The 19,670-nt window shown below is 35.2% G+C and overlaps 2 protein-coding genes across 10 annotated transcripts in view; one reads left to right on the forward strand and one right to left on the reverse strand.

The window, feature by feature from the left end:
* The window catches only part of LOC128676450 (CUGBP Elav-like family member 2), a 335,766-nt gene that overhangs the window by 93,662 nt on the left and 222,434 nt on the right, over nt 1-19,670 (forward strand). The gene's annotated exons all lie outside the window — the stretch shown is intronic.
* On the reverse strand, nt 1,952-17,231 carry LOC128676447 (uncharacterized). 3 transcript variants are annotated; one of them, XR_008405415.2, is made up of 14 exons: nt 17,051-17,231; nt 16,491-16,644; nt 15,913-16,106; nt 15,011-15,202; nt 14,379-14,531; nt 13,894-14,086; nt 13,302-13,477; nt 12,422-12,674; nt 11,781-11,932; nt 10,746-10,845; nt 9,985-10,088; nt 9,603-9,748; nt 7,176-7,302; nt 5,651-6,014 (listed from the first exon to the last, which is right to left on the reverse strand). XR_008405415.2 is itself a non-coding variant. In XM_053756558.2 (12 exons), exons 1-12 carry the CDS (start codon nt 17,206-17,208, stop codon nt 2,100-2,102), a joined length of 1,854 nt encoding a protein of 617 aa, XP_053612533.1. In that variant the 5' UTR covers nt 17,209-17,231; the 3' UTR covers nt 1,952-2,099. The 3 variants fall into 3 exon arrangements, 2 of the variants coding, with proteins under 2 accessions (XP_053612533.1, XP_053612532.1); XM_053756558.2 differs by lacking the exons at nt 5,651-6,014; nt 7,176-7,302; nt 9,603-9,748 and adding an exon at nt 1,952-2,124; XM_053756557.2 differs by lacking the exons at nt 5,651-6,014; nt 7,176-7,302 and having other exon boundaries at nt 9,411-9,748.

Consider the following 19,670-nt stretch of genomic DNA (forward strand, 5'->3'; position numbering starts at 1 on the left):
AAGTGAAAATAATTTAAGCCAACATAAACCCTTTAAAGAATAAGACTTTCAATAATTTTTTTTCACAAACAAACATGATTGTATTTAAATATTTATCAACAATAATCACTAAAATTACCAAAATTCACAATAAATATTTAATAACCTTTATTCATAACAACAATTAGTTTTAATAAATAATCTTTATTTTTAAGTGAAGACTAGAAAGATTTGCCTGCGAGGTGGCCTTATTTAATTCTAAAACATGTAATTGACAACCCTATCGTGCTGGATGCTGCGCGAGCGCCCCCTTCCGGTCGTCCTCGTTACTACCGTCTCTCAATGACCTATTGTGCGCTACACTCGGGTTTTACGTGACGTCTTTACGTTCTATCGCTGCTCTGATTTAGACTCAAATAATATACTTCATTGGTCCAAGTGAGCAATCGTGCATAATTATTTATACACCAAAATAATGTTTTATTCCCCCTATTTGACTAGCACGTAGGGAGCTATAGGGCACATAGTGTAAGTTAATTTAAAATTGGTGGACGGGTATTTAGAATAGAAATGCATTGCCATTCACTTTAGTTTTTGAGTTATACGGGACCAAAGCTCACTTCTTTTGCATCAATGAAAAAAACAAATCATCTCAAAGTATTATTAGGTTTATTATATCTTATACTATACTACGTTTTTCATACTTTCTCATGAAACTTTTTTTTTTATTAATCAGGCTTGTTTTTTATTTTTTGTTGGCGTCTAATTTGTGTAGAGTAGTATGAGTTTTGGTTAAAAAGTCAAATAAAATTTACAATAGCATTTAAGGTTGTTTTTATCCTTAAACTCCCAAGGAATAGTTCCAAGTTAGAGCTAGGTTACAAGATTGTATGCAACGCCATCTACCGGCGATCCAAGATACTACGGTCTTTCAATGAGCGATTGGATGACATACTCGGATTTTACGTGACGACTTTACTTATGGTGATTCCAAGTTTATTGGCACGTCCAACTTAAAGGCCAATGATCGAGTAAAAGCCTTTTGAGAGCTGTATTAAAGCTTGCGAGCAATATAATGATTTGACAAATTGTGGGTAGTATCTAGAATTTAAAACGTGTAATTATTTACAGTCTCTATCTATCTATCAAATTAGTGCCACTACGCTATCGAGAAATCTGGTTTGATAATTAACACAGTCATAATTGCCACAAACTAATATTTATTTGAAAATTAACATGTTTATCAACCGGTACCTAAATCTTCTTCACCCTTATCTCACACATGTTAATAAAATAAATAGTATAAAGAAAGATTTCAATGTTGTTTTCTTACCATTTAGGTTGTATTAACATGTGTAAAATGAAATAATGTGATGGAAAACATCGTGAGGAAACCTACATACTGGTTGATTCTTATTAACTTGAGTGTGAAATGGAGAAGGCAATGGCCAACCACTCCATTAATAATGCCAAGAAAGTTGTTGTGTGTGTTTCATTCCACGTAATGACCACGACCAGCCATGAGGAATACGACTATGAAGATGAAATTAAATAAGGGATGATGAAGACGAAGACTGAAATTGAACTGGGCGGATCACGCTTATCATAGATAAGATATTATAAGGACAAATACATTATATTAGGACAAATCACACAGATTTAGCTAGCCCCAAAACAAGTTCGAGACTTGTGTTATGGGATATTAACACAACGATACCATATTTTATAACAAATACGTATAGATAAACATCCAAGACCCTGGGTCATCATTCAATCAGAAAAAGATAATTTTCCATGACCCGATCGGGGATGGAACCCGGGACCTCTCGGTTCAGAGGCAAGCAATTTACCACTGCGCCATCGAGGTCGCCATCTCGAGTTTGAATTCTTAAAAATGAGCCAACTTTGTTTACTAGCTGACAGTCAATTCTAGGTCTTATTCTATATCAATAAGAAATAGTTACTCTAATTTTATGCTTTAATTACGTGGGATGTAGATAAATTTAGATCAAAAGCTAAATTAATTTCGTACAAAGTATACCTGTGATGTTTATTTCTTCCAGTAGATCCCTGGCGCGGTTACATAAAGCACCCTTTTTCACTTTATTCCTCTCTTAACGTTACCTCGGATCCTTGGAGATGGGCCTTAAACAAAACAAACCGTATTAAACCTCAAACGGCGTATAAATAATACATGCCGCGGGAATCAACACGAAAACAGCCGAAATCCCCCGAGAGCGAACGTTTTTATCGCCCAAAATATCACGTATTCCAAATATCACCGAACGCCACATTTGTGTATTATACCTATAATTTACAAGCGGGAAGTAATAAAACTTAATGCAAACGCGTCTACTTCAATGTGTTTGGCGAAATCCAGCGGTTAAAAACGACCGAGGAATTTTGACCCCTGTAGGTACTTAAATCTCCCCCCGCATCATCTGTTTTTATAGCGCAAATGGGAGCGCGGTAGGTCAAGTCGATTGGTCGTTAGTCCTCTACATGTAATGGGGTAAACACATTAGCCAAGGTGTGGCTTTACCTTGTATAAATCACAACACCTTCAGTCACTGTTGTAGATTTATTACTTTCACATTATTAAAAATATATACGGCTAAGTTTTTCCCCTCGCGAATCTGGAGTGAAAATAATTGTTTCCTGTACAGGAACCTTTTATAGTCGATAAACACACAGAATTTGGATTTATAAAGTAAAATCTAAAAATCTGTCAAATCTAATCTATCATTAATACAAAACAAATATGTCTCTCGATTGCTCACTAAATGTAAATGTTAATTAATTTTGCTCCTTTTGTATTCAAAATTTTATTTATTTCATAAGGTGTGCAAAATATCATGTTCCAGCCATCCATAATTATATAAGACAATTCACCTCCAGCACCGTCAGCGTCCGTCCGTCCGTACCGTTCATCATCTGTCGTTGAAAACTTCTATTGTTCAATAATTCTGAATTCTGTAATGTGTGTTGACGACCGTAAAAATTCATCTGTGTGAGTGAAGTGAGCAATTCCAACAAATATATTGAAATCGGAAACCATGGGGTATTTTTTTTGTTGGGACTAAATCTCCCCTATACGTCTCCTTACCCGTGGGGTTGGTAATTGCTTTCGATATGAAATGCCGTCGTAATGATGATTATAGTAATAATTTGACTGAAATATAAAACTTTATGAACGTCATAGTAAAATTTATATATTTCTAGCTGCGCCCCGGGGCTTCGCTCCGGTGGAAATTTCGGGATAAAAAGTACTCTATGTTCCACGTTATATTCTACCCGTGTACCAAATTTCATAACAATCCGTTAAGCAGATTTTGCGTGAAAGAGTCAAAAATTGAGACCAAAGAAAAAATGTTTTCTTTAGATTTTATAATTGCTATTTCGAGCGGGAAACCATCAAGCCATTCTAGCATTTATCTCCACGCATCACACTGGACGTTTTTAATATTATCCTGTACAATTCGTATCAATTTGCATTAATTAATTGAATGACATTGGACGTCATTAATTTGATAAATTTGACCGATGAAAATATTTGGTATTTATCAGACGTAACGTACGAACGGAATTTCGTAGGCTTGATGTTATTTAAAAAATGTTTGAACCATTTATTCGTATTTGTAGTATACCAAAATAATAAAAAAAAAATTAAAAGTGAGAAAGAAAGTTTCTCACTTTTTATATTTTTTATATTTTTATTTATTTATATATCATAGAATCAACAGCACTTGAACAAAAATTACTCTAATTAATCTTACAGGGTTGAACTTAATGCCAATTACAGATTCTAATTTGGTAAATTAAAAATTTTAAACAGCGTAGAACAGAAACCAAAGAGAACAATAGACAAACAGGGATGCATCACATTATATTATGTAAATCTCAGTTTACCAACTCATTTACAGAAATTTTGTAAAATCAGCTGTTTTACAAAAAAAACGCTACTTTTTATGTGTGACTTTTTAGTTTCACAAATGTTGGCCGTGAGAATAAAGACTTGATACTGATCTGTATATAATTTTTTTTATCGACTTTTCACTTGAAAAAAAAGCTACCTACTTTGGGGCATAAATACACAAATTCTGCAAATATTTTAATTTGATAGCTACACAAAAGGAATCATTTGGAAATCACTTAGGCAGACGATCTCTTTGCTCTTCACACAATTTATGTCTGAACTCGGGGAAAAACTGATTCAAGAGTAATTACCCCAGATTTTGGTGGTACGTAAAAGATTTTACTTAGTCTCGAATTCCGCGAACGCACTGTGATTTATCACTACTCCCAAACTAAATCCACCTCATCCGTCTCTATCATTTTCACATTCTTAAAACGCAATATTCCACTGGATTTCCGACCTTATTTTCTACGCCATAAGGCTATGGTGTCATAGCTATTTATTTCATATTTCCAACATCACTACGAACTCTATTACGAACGACGTGAGTTCAAAATTAAGTTGCCGTTTGATTTTCTCGAAGCCTGCTATTGTCTAAACTTAAATTGCTTTTGTATTTACTTGTCACAGTTTGATTTTGATTCTTATTATCTTTTGATGCCGCGAAAATATAGCTTTTTATTTTGTATACCATGTCCTTTGATACATTACACTTTTCCTGTATTTTTTTTTTTTTTTACACAATCAGTCATAAATACAAATTAAACACATTATGCAGTTTCTGAAAAATAGACAAAACAGTGTCGAGTATTATTATAATAACATTGCGTATTATAAACTGCGCGATTGTAAGAAATAGAAGATTGTAAAGGGTTAGATGTAGTCTATTATATTGTTATTGTTGTAAAATCTTTATTATATAAATATTTGTACTTTTGGTGTTTTGTTCTGACTATTTCTGTGTTTTGTGTTCGTCGGACCCACGATACAAGCTTTATTCTGATTGTTGAGTGTTATCAAATTAATATTAACCAAAATGGAATCTTAACAACGCATGAATTCTCTGCCAAGGATGATGCAACACCATATTTCCTTAGGAGTCTAGAAAATATCGGTGCATACATCACACCTGTACTACTGCTGTCCAGCCACGTTTTACGTTTTTGGTGCCTTGCAGGCCTACGATCAACTTACGATTTAAATGCAGTGCAGATCAATCCAGGAACCAGTTCAACATTTGTTTGGGGCCCTAACTGGATCGCGTTGAGATGATAGTAAGCCCCCAGCTACATAGACGTTTACGCACATTTTTTTTTACTGTTAAAGGAAATCCTGATAAATACAAACATTTCAGACAGTATTATTGATAAAATGTTGAAAGAGCAGAGCCTCAGGCGCTAGCTTTTAATTAAAATCGAAAACATTTCAAATAGCAGCAGATACTGCTCTCTAGAAACCGACTGGAAGCAAAGCAGATTTTGATTTCAATAAAAATTTAATGTACCTTAACATTTAATTTTTATTGAAATCAAAATCTGCTTCGGAATATTTTTATACCAGAAGTAGACCGTGTTTAGGTCTTAGGCATTGGGTACTTCACTGCTGTAAAGTAATGAAGAATTCAAGGGGACTTAAAAACCTTATTGCATGTGGATGTAAGAGTATCCACAACATTAAGTAGGGCATGACGCATATAAAAGTCACCCAACTGAGATGAAATGAAAATTTGTTTTTTTTTTTTGTATAATCTATATAATCATCAATTCATTTCGACATATTTTACGAATACAAAAGGATTATACTGAATCACCCTGTATTCACAAATAAGCAGGTTCCAAAAACAATATTCATTTATCGCTCGAGTTTACAGTTACAAATGAGAGGCGGGAATCATATTGAAAGCTTGTCGATGTGAGCGCAAAACAAATGAATAGCGTAAAAGATTCCCTTTTTGCTCCCATCCATGATAGAGGCCGTGGCTTAAAATGTTCCATGTTCAACCTTTTGCGTTGACGAGGTGTCACCTCGAGTGACAGTTCCATTAAAGCGAATAGAAGGTTTGAATTCACACTTTAACACCCGGTGTCCAGTAACGGGCGACGGTCAGGCTGGATCTGGACTGAATGAAAAGGATTCGATTGTTTACTGTCACATTAATGTCCTCATTACTGAGTTTTGCTTATAATTATTGGGCTATGAGTAACCTGTATATCAATCAATATATATAAAACTCTTCCGTTACTGACTGACTGACAGACAACGTACAGCCGAAACTACTAGGCTGAAATTTTGCATGTAGGTTCCTTGGGGAGTGTGCGGAGGGAGGTGAGCACTAAGATTTTTAAGAGGATTTTTGGAAATTGCAACCCAAGGGGGTGAAAGGAATCAAAAACTTTTATATGAAAGTTCTACCCCGTTGAAGTTAGTGACTTGACAATTTGGATTTTAGTTGTTTTTCAACAAATTAAAGAATACGTGTTTCAATTTTTTTCTGAAAATTAACCCTCAACCCTTTCGAAAGGGGGGGTGATAGATTGTATAGGACTTAATACAATTTTCAAGATAAAAAGCTGAAAATTGGTAAACATACTCTTCATCATTTTTCTTAAGGAATAACCGAGATTTTACCATGAAATTCACTCGGGCGAAACAGCGGCCAAAAGTTACTTCATCTATAAAGAGTCTCAGTACAAGTTTTTCACATGTAGCACAAAGTGGTAGGTCATGTCAAACCCGACCTTGTGCCATACTGACCTAACCCACTATGTTGGTCTAACGCTGATTGATGTGTTCTAACGACTGCAAATACAGCCGGTGCCTCCTTTACCTGTTTTGTAAAGCAAGAAGGACTTCGACATTTGCATGGTTCCCTATTTTTATGCATACAATTTTATGTCACAATTTAACATGGCATACTTTTACTTATCATAATAATAGTTACGCACAATATTAATTTGACGTAATGTTTTAGGCACATTTTTTTTACGCATACCTACCATAAGCATAACAATTTTTAAGCATAATATTCTAAACCATATTGGCGGCTTAACCTACTGCTACACTATAGCTTTATGCAAATCAAAATTATGGTAAAATACGCTAGCCTAAACTATAATTATGCTTATTGCAAAGGTATGCCAAAAAACAAGTATATCAAAATATTATTATGTCAAAAAATATATGCCTGAGTCATTATGCTAAATTAAATTAGGAGAAAAAAAATATGTGAAAAAAAGGGATCCCTCGACCACTCGACGACATTTCGATCAGACATACATACCCTAACCGGCCATTGCGAAAGTTGCTTCTTTTTCTTCGTGAGTCGTTACGGCTATTTACTCGAGTATACTAATAGAATGTTAGGTTAGTATGTGGTCACTTTTGTCGCTTAGTCAAACATTAAAAATCTGAAATAAATAAATATAGAATAATTTAAATCTTTTTAGATGATTTTATTACAGCAATAGGGTGCGCAAGGCGCGCGTATCATTGCTTGAATTGCGAATCCTTCAAAAGGCCCTTTTTAAAAAGGCCAGTTCTGGTCACCGGCGCCCGGCGCCTACCGCATTGTGCGTAGTTTGGACTGAACATGCTCACGTGATATTTATGAAGTGTTTTAATTATTCCACTCACTCGGCGAGAGGGGAAATGTGATTAAGTTATTTTTAATTGAGTGCAAACGTTTGGTGTTCTTGTGGCTTTTACTGATTTGTAGAAGTATTTACATATTATACACTGCACTTTTTAATGTATTGTATTATTTTTATATTATTTTATATTACACGTACGCATCAGCTTAATGAGCTGCTAGTGTGTTATAAATAAATAAAACTAAATAAAATAAATAAATAAAATTAAATGAAAAAAACAGTAACCTGTTTATTCACTTAAGTTTTAGTTCAGTATTTTTAGCGATATATTCAGAGCATTCCACAGTCCACATCTGGATTCTTGGAACATAAGTTAATGTCAATATCAAATAATGAAATTATATTTGCCGACATAATCGGCCCTTGATTTATGACAAAAAACGACTTGCAATGTCAAAGCAATAAACCTGATTTTTGCGTTATCGTTCGTCCTAGCTGCGCTGCGAACAACACAAGGCTGCACGTCAATAACATGCGTATTCAAGAAACCTGTACTCTAGTTGATGTTTTCTTAGCTAGTGTGTGTTTTACGAATATAATAGTGGGCAAGCGGGTTACCAGATGGTATGAAAACACTACAGCCCATGGAAACCAATACCGATGCGTTGCAGCATTTCAAAATGTAGGTATATTCTTGAAGATCTGAATGTTAAAACTATTAGGAAACAGCGCCGAGGGAAGTTTATTCCATAGCTCGGAAATAAATTAGATAGGTACTTGAAAAACGGACTGTGTGTAGGAGCAAGCAATGGCCAATCACTCCATTCATATTGCCCAAAGTGTGTGTCAACATCCTCAACAACCTTTAAGAAGAATGATATTGTCGCGTCGCGCCGCGTTGCGCATTTACAGCTCAGCTAGGACAATCTGGATGTCGGACGTGTTGCGTGCGGTGTTACTATGAAGTGGTACTCGTAACTTGTGGTCTGAATATCCGATGTGTATTTCCTGCGACATGATAATCTTGATAAGTTTTTTTTTTTATGAAAGAGGTTAAATGAAGATTTATGTTAACCATTTTTTTTTTATTTTCCGAAATTTTAAATAGTAAGTTCTCATTTAATATTTTAACAATACGTTTATTCTATGAATGAAGTTCGATTATGACTGTGTATTTATTAGATAATTACAAATTTACAGTAACCCTTACCTACCTATTAATAATTAACACATGTTTTAATACATGTGACGAATTTACTTTCAATGTATGGAGAGTACGTGACGACGTTAAATTCGTGACGAATATACAATAACCCGTGTAAGGTTTAAAAGTTCAAGTTCACATTTATTTTCCGTTTATTTGCATGTTGTTAATTTCTAAGCGTATGTATTATTCGCCCATGCATAAGCTTTATATTAAATAGAGGAAAACATTATTAATCACTATTTTACGTTAGTCTGAAGTTCAAAAAAATATATATTGTAATAAACCTTGGCACATTTATTGTACATATACTTAAATACATATAAATATAAATCGTGTTGTTAATAAAAGAGCGATGTCTCCTGGCACAGGCGTAATGCTTAGAAGGAGGCATCAATCTAAAACAGAGTTATCACTGTAAAGCAGTTTTTGAAAATAAAAATTTATTATTATTATTATTTATTATTAAAATTATACCAAGCTAAACCTTGTTATCGTTCATAATTTCTTTTTTTTTAATTTATCCATCCAGCATTGTAAAATTTTGTGTTCCATTTTCGAAAGTATATAATTCGCTACTTTCAAACTACACAAGATACATTTTTTAATGTCAAAAACAAGAAAAATATGGAGCTTGTATGACAGTAATGTACAATGACGTCACGATCTTTGGACTGGAGCATTCCTAATATACTTTGATTGAAATAAAAAAAAATGTAAATAATAGTTATTATGATAACTTTATCATATTAGAAATGTGAAATACAAAGTTGAATTCGCATACATGTCCATTGAAAATATTGCTTGCAAAGTTTTTTTTTTTTCGCTTGGGTTTATAATAAGACAACCTGTAAATACAAAATTTATTTTCAAAAAAATAGTACAAAGAAAATTTTCAGAATATGTAACATACCAGTAAAATTAACTAAGTTTCTACTGTTGCTTCTAAAATATCGTTTGATATTATGTGTGTATATTATATTCAATCATTCATAGCAGAAACAATAGTAACGTAGAAGTGGATATGTCTTTTCTATACATCTGGGCTGACGACCATAACTGAAAAATGTTCACATATATTTACTATAACCATATTCAAACATATTCAGACTTTATATTATAACTAGCTGTATGCAGCTCTGTTATCCGCGTAATTCTTTAAAAATATTTATTTACATTTACGTGTACACAGTAGCGTAATCTACTTTATGAAGCGCCATTGACTATCAGACGCTTGACCAAAGAAAAAAGTCATCGGAAAAAACTCTTACCCATAATTAACATCAAACACATACCTGTTAGTACGCGAAATGTCTTTAGAATTGACCTCAAATATGTCTTCTTTGACTACATATGTCAGCGTGCTTTCAAACGTGCTCGCGCCGGGGTCGAGCGTCACCTGAAATAAGCAATTAAAACAATAAATAAATGGACTACACCCACAATAATTGGCTAAGCTTATGTCGCGACATAAGTATGGCATTATAGTAACTTAGTTTTTTTAATAATGGCGAGGAATTCGGATTCTTTCACACACGTTTGTCGTGGCGTGGCGCGTGAATACTACGAGTATGTTCAGAAATAAACAGAAACGGTTTATATTCACTCCGTAAAACGGCGCGCCACGCAATTCAAACTTTTTGCTTTCTCACAGTATACTTGAGGTCTTCATAGTCGTATTTCCTCATGGCTGAGGGTCGTGATCATTACGTGAAATAAAACACACACAACAATTATCTTGGCACTAGTAATGGAGTGGTTTGCCATTGCATTCTCCATTTCACACACAAGTTAATAATCAACCAGTGTGCAAGTCTCCTCATGATGTTTTCCTTCACCTGAAGCATGTGGTGATCAATAAATTCTACCATACATGAATCAGATTGATATACAAACCTGGGACCTTTCGATCCACAGGCGTAGATTGTAACGGTGGTGGTGTAATGGTTAAGACGTCCAACCATTACACCACTGTCTACAAGATATATATTATTGATTTTTTTTAACAATTCGACGATCGAGTTCGTACTGAAATCTCGCACCAGCAAACCGTTACCTTAACTTGGTATATTTCCTGTGGGTTCGCCAAAGACGTGTACAAATGTAACTTCTTCACCCAGCCGATTTCGGCAAGCGTGCGAGGTTTGCACAGCGATCTATGGAATAACAGTATATTATGTTAGAAACTAGTAGCCCCCTCGGCCTAAAAATATAATACACTATATATACTTAAATTACTCAGTATGGTTACCATACTAGAATGGGACCACTCTCTATGCATTAGTGAATTCCGTTCAAGATTTAGGGAGGAGGGCCACGAGACTAATACTCTGCTAATCGTCATGGGGGATCACGGACCAAGGTAGTAGATATGCCTGCAATCCTGCCTACGTTTCCATTGCCTTTGAATTATTACTAGAATGTTCAAATTAAAATAATTTATTCAGAATTTTTTATATTAAATAGTTATTTCTCACAAACACTGGCATTGGCATTGGAACCACCACTGCAGAGAAGAAATGCCGAAAGAAACTCCATTTCCATTAGCAGAATGTTGAAACGATAGGTATACCGCATAGCCGAAGCTGCAGATAGGCAACAAGATTCCCAAGGAGAGATTGACGACAGGTGGTTGTAAAATCCCAGTCGAATCAAAAAATTCAAATTTTACAGTTGTTCCTTACGCTAACCCCGGGTTTTGTGACTTCACAGCCACGAATGTAACCGGAAACATGCAGAGATGAGATAAAGATGATACAAATGCAAATATCAAGTATAAAAACTAAGTAAATATACAAATATATTAGGACAAATCACACAGATTGAGCTAACCCCAAAGTAAGTTCGAGACTTGTGTTTTGAGATACTAACTCAACGATGCTATTTTTTATAACAAATACATATATAGATAAACAAACAAGACACGAGCCAATCAGAAAAAGATCATTTTCCATCATTACCCGACCGGGGATCGAACCCGGGACCTCTCGGTTCAGAGGCAAGCACTTTACCACTGCGCCACCGAGGTCGTCAATATGATACAGAAAGAAGCGTATCATTCCTGATGATGAAGATACGAGTTGCTACTTACTTCACAGGTTGAAGGAGGTGGTTGACATAGCCCACGAAGGCTTCGCCCGCCATCTTGTAAAGACGATTGCTTTTGGAGACGTTGTGCCACAGCAGACACGCGCAGTAATGGGGGGTGATACCTGCCTCGCTGCAGGTTCGGTTGGCAGGAATCTGCAAGTTTAAAAACTGCTATTCAGGTTTTGTTTTATGTTGTCGTCGCTTTTCTTCCCGCACCCTAACCTGTCGGTTCAACTGGATTAAGAGAAATACAAAGCTTCTGTTTACCCATTTGAACTGACCTATTTATTCGTACTAATTTAATTGTTCTAAGAATTTAAAAGTTCTAAGAATCATAAAAATGCCGGCATTGTAAAATCAACTTTTTCTGCAGATAGTTCACAATTCAAACGCGGCATTTTCGAAACAGTTCTTTAATTTTCCCATTACATAATGGTGCCAGTTACCCTCTGTCATTGGCTTCCTTCTTCCTTCATTTATTTCAATTTTGAGCTGTAGTGTTCCAGTTTAAATTTGTCTTTAAAGTTTTAAACCGTAATGTAGAATCGCAAGAAAACGTAGGAAAACGGACCCTGTGCTTGATGCTTTCTTACTCAGGAAACAACCGAGAAAGCGTGTAAATGTGAAATTCTTGTCACAAACCGGTTCCAGCAACGTCCTGCCTCTAGGATGGTCAGCACCGGGAACTGTATAATTGTTCCAGTATTTACGAAGACCCACTGCATCCAGCAAGGTCGAGTGGATATCGTACGGAGTCGTCAGGTAGTTCGCGTTCTTCTTCAATGCCGGCAGGACGTCTGGTCTCTCTTCTTTGAGTTGCTCTGGCAGCACGATTGCCATGAGAGGCAGTCGTTCTTCAAGTTGAGACTGAGCTGTTCTTCTATCGACTCCAAATCTGCAATCAGAATTAATATCAGACATAAGTCAGCCAGATCAGTTCTGATTTTCATTATTAAAACACTATAAACACTAAACTAAAAACTCTTTAAAAATTTTAGTTTATTTTTTACGCTGATAATAATTGTCAAAAATAGTAATGAGTACTTGCCACTAAGTGGTAGTTGTCTTAAAATGCGTGATAGATAACTAGGTGACTTAAATATAATCGGACAAATATTTGCAAAAGGGTATTAGATAGTTCTAATCATTTCAATAGCTAAAAAATAGTTTACTAGTGAATACAATTACATAATACAGAATCACAACACTTGGATACCCAATAATATCAGATACTTTTAACAAATAAAATAATTGTAAGAAACAATAATGGTAAGCCCTTCTGGCATGATAGGGACCGACACTGTTCAAGAGTTTCTTTCGGCATTTCTTCTCTGCAGCGGTCGTTCCAATGCCAATGCCAGTGTTTGTGAGTAATAACTATTTGATATAAAAATTTAAGTGAAAAATTGCCTGTGGAGGTCAAATTTCTGAATAAATTATTTGAATTTGAACATTCTAGTAATAATTCAAAGGCAATGGAAACGTATATATATAAACAATGGATTGCAGGCATATCTACTACCTTGGTCCATGATCCCCCATGACGATTAGCAGAGTATTAGTCTCGTGGCCCTCCTCCCTAAATCTTGTGAGGAATGTGACGAACGCTTCGTCGGCATTGGTGATTAAGTTGGAGTCGTTGTGGGAAATATCACCCACCAAGGTGAATATGAATTTTTTCCCGTCCAAACGCATAAACTAAAAAAGGATTAGGTTTTTTTGATGATTATTTAATATCGAAACGTGAAGTGGGTAAAGAATATACTAGAGAAACTTGAGAAAAATTAGTGAAGTTACGTGTAATAAAAGTTAGCCCTTATCCGAACTTCGTTGTAGTAAAAAATCAATATTTGATATAAGCAAGTTATTTCTGTTAGTCAAAACTTTCAGCAGATGCTTCATATATCATGACATAACAATTTACGACATTTTATATGCGTGTAAATTGTATAATATGGATCTATTGTAGGTATATGTATATATATCTACAATAGATCCATATTATCGAAACCAAGATCCACTTCGAGGGTACTACAATACTTGACGACGGATAACCTTAAAAGCGGTTGATCGCAAAATTAAATACATAGCGAAATTATATCTTGCAAAATTACCTGAACGTTTAAATCCATTATGACTTCGTATTGTGGCGTGTCTCCTAAACAGCCATGGTTATAAAATGAAAACTGTCTGTTATGAGTATTGTAAGCAGATTGATAATGATCTGTGGGTTGTTGCTGGAAACCATTTGCGTCCCACTGGTAGGTCCCTAGATCCGGACCATCTTCCAAGAAAGCTGTTCTGTAACTGGGAGTTATGGAGGGTGTATGGGAGTTAGGTTGCAGTTCATTTGTGGCCGGAGAGGATCGAATATGTGAGCATTTTTATGTAGTGCAGATCATTACATAGTATAAAACAAAGTCGCTTCCCGCTGTCTGTTTGTGTGAAAAATACAAATATGTATGCTTACATAAATCTTGAAAACTACGCAATGCGGATTTTTTTAATAAATAAAAAGTTTCAAGAGGAAGGTTCATATTGCACCCGTGCGACGAAGGATAACTGAAGAAGTGACAATATATATTTTTTTTATTCTTACCCGTCTTCTTTCAACCTGTAGAATATGAATGGGAAAGCGTCACATGTCAGTTTTCTTTTCATCCTAGGTTGAACGCTTGGTAATTCGTACAAGGCTTTTCCGGTTAGCATCATTGTCAATACTTCTTTTGTGCCGTCGCCTGCTATATTGTAGCTGTAATTATAATATTATTTTTTTTTATACAAACGCTGACCTACTTTATTAGTTACTCGTAAAATGTCTTCGTCCCGATTAACGATTACAAGACAGAATGTGTTAAATATTAAATAATGTGTTAAATAATTTTAAATATTGTTAATAGTCACTAAATACTATTATAACTTTTATTTTGCTGTTTTTACCATAGAAACGTTTATTTTTATTACACATTACATAGTCAACACAGATAAACTATGTTTAATTTAAAATGAATACGATAATTCACCGATTGAGTTAGCCCCAAGTGAGTTCTAAAGTTATATTACTAACTCAACGATACTATATTTTACAAAAAATACATCGGTAGATAAACATCCAAGGTCAATTTGAAAGTCATTTTCCATCTTGACTTGATCGGGGATCGAACCCGAGACCTCAGATAGAGCAGTCCGACATATTGACCATATGCTACAGTTGTCTATGAGCCCACTCACCTAGTTAATATCGTAGCTTGAAGATCCTGAGTTATATATTTATAACTCTTTGGCATATGACGTATAAATCTTATTCGTGCAGTGGAGTCGAATGCAAAAATAAGAATGTTGATCGTATTCTGTCGACCTTGAGGCGAGGCGATAGGGCTGACTGGCCGAAACCCAGCCAAGTTACCAGACCACGTTACTAAACTAAAATTGTTTATTTATTTATTCATTGCGAAACGAATGGTGATCGAAAAGTTGAATTGAAAGGTCCCAGATTCAAATCATATGCTTACCACATGAGTTTGTATAACAATCTGATTTGATATATTATAATTAGTAGTTTTATTAGAAACATTCTTAGCTATGGGTACGGGTACGGTAAAACATCACGAGGAATGCACTTTAGTTGATACTTTATCAGTTAGCATGTGAAATGGAGTCACTCCATTAATCTTGCTCAGAAAGTTGTATGTATTGCATTCCACATAAGACCACGACCCTCAGCCATTAAGTAAGAAGATGGCGGAAGCCCTAGCTAGGGACCTTTGTTTTTATTAAATTAACTCCTTCATTTTTGCCCGTCGATGGCAAAAGCACAAGGACTAGACTGACTTTTAAATTATTTCTTATCAAAGCTGAGCTACTTCAGTAGCTTCATCAGAAGATGCTATCAAATCAGTCCGTGTGTATTGGCACTCTGAACTGGCGACCAGACGAGTCATTGTTTACGGAAGAGAACAACAATCGCGCATAGGGAACCATCAATCACACCCCGACTCGACCGAACTTTGTAGTGTCTCTCCAATCACGTAAGTAGCTGATCTGATTACCGGTTACAGTAATATATTTAGCCGCAGGCTATAAAGGAACTTTACTCCATTTGAGAGTTGGCGAATATATAAAAAAATACCCACCCTTTTTCGTTTGATCCCGTACAAGTAACATTAACATGGTCACTTCTGTTCAATTGATAGACGTTAGCACCGATTACTTGAATGGGCCTTCCAAGATAATATAAAAAATCAGTCTGAAATACTATATCGCGGTAGGTACAAGATATGTTTGTGTAATAATGTAAAATCTTGTTGATGATGCGGCATTTCGAGTGCTAAAATAAAAACATTTAATGTGAAGACAGTAATAGTACGTTATGGTTTACATTGAAACGTTGAACATTGCATACGAGTTGGAACTTCATCACGATACGAAACAGAGCGCCGTATTAATGCAGAATAAGATATGATTAATATACGTAATTTGTTCTCGATCTTTTCACATTCATTTGCGATCTGCACAGTATGTTAACTCCTTCCATTTAGCTCTGTCCCTTGCCATGTCACTTACACTCCTTTCCTATTTATACTTTTTTGATGCCATCCACATCTTTGGGTTTCCTCTACCTTCTCTTCTGACAACTTTAACTTCCTTCTTGCAGAAATTAATAGCTATTAAGTCGAAAACAGTGGACTGGGTACACAATGATTATACATACGTAGCACTTGACCCAGTTGGTGCCAGTGCATATGATGGGATCCGGCACTCTATCACTCCACGTGGATTCGTTACTGAATGGGTCCAAGTACGGCATGACACAGCCACTGTTTTTATCATACTTCAGCTGTTTTCTGAGTAAATTTTCAGTTTTTCTGCAAAGAATACGTATTAAGATGCGATATCTGACTAAAATCTAGCACAATTCCAAATATTTTTCAGGTTTTACAAAGTTATTGCGTTAAAATTGCTTGCTAAATTATAATTGTGTTCCAAATTTCAAGCTTGGCTTTGTGTATTGAGTGAATCATCTACAAAATTAATAAATTTTGACTTCCAAAATTTCTGAACCACAAGTCCAAACTAAATGCACCATATTGAGACAATAACTAGTTGGATTATATACCTATTGATCACAAAAATCCCAGGCTTCTGGGAACCCAGAACCTACCCATCAACGAAGTTGCAGGAACTTTTGAATAGCATAGAGAACAGATGGTTCGAATGTATCTTGTATAGCTTACATATCTCGCAAGATATTAAAAAAAATGGCATAGGTACCTGTTAATTATTGGATAATAATCTGTTTCTTCCAAACTAATATAGTATATCGTTCCGAACATGGATACTGTTATAGCTGTCAACATTTTAATATAAAACTTGGCTGAAATTTGGTGTAGGTGGTACGTGAGTGTTTTGCGCAAACGTCTTATCGCCATCGTCAACCATTGCAATATGCCATTAGAATCGACGATCGATAACTCAACATCAATAGTTGAAACTAAAGCGATACTATCGGCAGCTTCTAGAGCATATTCATATCAATATTCTATCAATCTATATCTATCAATATTCTAATTTAAATTTTACCCTATACTAATTATTTAATTAATACATCATTACTGATTTAAATCAGTACGATAACAATATAACGTTTTCAGGGTTTTAGAGCTGAAATAATAGAATAACAAAAATACTTTTTAGAAGCGTCGGCGGTCTAGTGAATTAATTACGTGCTTGTGATCAAACGCACCTAGGTTTGAATATTACACGTACCATATTATGATATGATAGTTGTAAAAATCTAACTCATGTATCATAGTTTTTAATAGATCACTACTTGCTTTCGGCGAAGGAAAACATCGTGAGGTAATCTGCACGAACACTGGTCGCCCACTGATTCGGCTTCTAATTCTGTTCAACGCGAAACCATATTCTTGTGATGTATAATGACACATTGACAATCATCAAACAATTATTGGTCCTGCCTTCTTAACGTGATTTAGAATAAGCAGTTGCATTGTGAAGATCAAAAATAATGGTGATCAATGAAATCAATGATATTGTACGTAAGGTTACATAAAACCACGACAAATGCTGAGGGGGGACCATTTTGGTCCACAATATTGTTATAGGGTTTAATGTTTCTGCTTTTGTACCAAATAAAAAAAATCTTTCTTTCTTTCATTCAGAGATTTGATTACAGTCCAACACCTGACCTGAGAGATGGAACTAAACAAAACCTTATTAAAAACCGTATTTCATCTGTTTAAAGAGAAGTCGTTGAAATCCCCAAAATATACACGGCCATGTTGACGTTTTGATGAGGCGAAATAAATTGTGTGGGGAAAGACGCCCCGGGCGACCGTGCGGTCGGGGAATGAAGGTAATGAGCGAACCTTCACGCCTTTTGGATTTAATGCGATTTTGCGTCGAAATTTTGCGACGTTTTTAGTGTTATGTACGCGAAATCTCCCCACGTCCACTAAAATCTGTTGAAAAGGTCCGTTTTGAGGTCACTGGTGTAGTGGTTAAGTGCGCTGTTTAGAAGGCTGGGTTTGATTTCTGGAGCAATAGATTATCACTTGCATACATGTTTGATTCTGTTTAAACTCATTTTCATATTATTATGCATACTTACTATGCGCATACTGCGTTAATTTCTTCAAGCGAAATATTTATTTCATTAACATAAATGGTCTCACTATATTAAGGTTCTTCGGCCTCAATATAATTATTCGTCTGTATTTATTATAAGTAAACATCAAAGAAAACCATTTTTGGTTAAACGTTAGAAACATTTTTCTATACATGCAAAAATAAATGGATTCTCTCATTCGTTCAGAACATTAGAAATGTAAAAAGAAAGCGCTTTCAACGCTCATACGAAACAGCCAGGTCATATCTTTAGACGTCTGCAAGTGCGAGACAAATTAAAGAGAGGAGTCCTGTGTTAGGGTGACCATTACACTTGAAGCAGAACAGAAAAATAATATTATAAAGACAAGTTCATGTGTCATTATATTTATGGTGATAAAAGGTAAAACTTTATTTATAAATGTATTAAATAATTAGTGGAATGTAAATACTTAAATTTTTCTTTATTATAAAGAATGTAATGAGGTTAGTATAGAAAATTATAGACGAAATAGTTTATAATATCTGTAAATACCTAAACAAAATTCATTAAATGATGTCACATCATCACATAATTTTATCCTAAAATATTTTTAATATGTTTATATTCTTAAATATTAACGACAACAGTGCAACAGAACCGTTGAAAATCGAAATATGTGACTTATAATACCTTGAGCGCTCCTAGACAATCCAACTCAAGAACAGAAAGCGTGCAGTCCCCAGCAAGTGTCGTCAGGCCGAAGGACGTCGCTTTCAACGGCACTCCGCATCCATTCATTGTGGTGATTGCTCGGTCTCATTATACCTACGGAGCGGTTTACAACTGCGAGCTTCTTTATTCCTGCACTTCAAAATCTCTAAATCACTTTGAACGTACCTATATCTTGACTGGACTAATATGATCTGATAACTGAGGTTACTGAAGATCGTGCGGACCCTGGGCTCCGACGTCCTATGGCGGCCGAGAAAATCGGTAAAATCAAACGGCGTGATCGGCTCAGAGAGATATTAACTTAGTATTTATTTTTTTCTTTCCAAGTCGAAATTTAATTTTTTCTGAGCTATTTTTTAGATGACTGTAGTCGATATCTAATTAAATTTCGGATAGAGCAAGGCAAAGTGTTGAAACTGGGAAAATAATAGTTCCTATATTCCGTCATAGTCTATATACTAACTTTCCTATTAAAATTGTGGACAAATAACATATTGCATTAAATATTTTCAAAAGTTCCAAAACAAGTCCCACGCGTGGAGACCCTAT

This window comes from Plodia interpunctella, chromosome 16, assembly GCF_027563975.2.
Source record: "Plodia interpunctella isolate USDA-ARS_2022_Savannah chromosome 16, ilPloInte3.2, whole genome shotgun sequence".
Taxonomy (NCBI): Eukaryota; Metazoa; Arthropoda; class Insecta; order Lepidoptera; family Pyralidae; genus Plodia; species Plodia interpunctella.

What these genes read in the sequence shown, in the direction of transcription:
- LOC128676447 (XM_053756557.2), bottom strand. Translation starts at nt 17,208, where the DNA reads ATGGCGATAAGACGTTTGCGCAAAACACTCACGTACCACCTACACCAA. An exon ending in TAATGGATTTAAACGTTCAG is followed by an intron (nt 13,478 to 13,893) that starts GTAATTTTGCAA and finishes ATCCTTTTTTAG; the next exon opens with TTTATGCGTTTGGACGGGAA. An exon ending in CACCTCCTTCAACCTGTGAA is followed by an intron (nt 10,846 to 11,780) that starts GTAAGTAGCAAC and finishes GTTATTCCATAG; the next exon opens with ATCGCTGTGCAAACCTCGCA.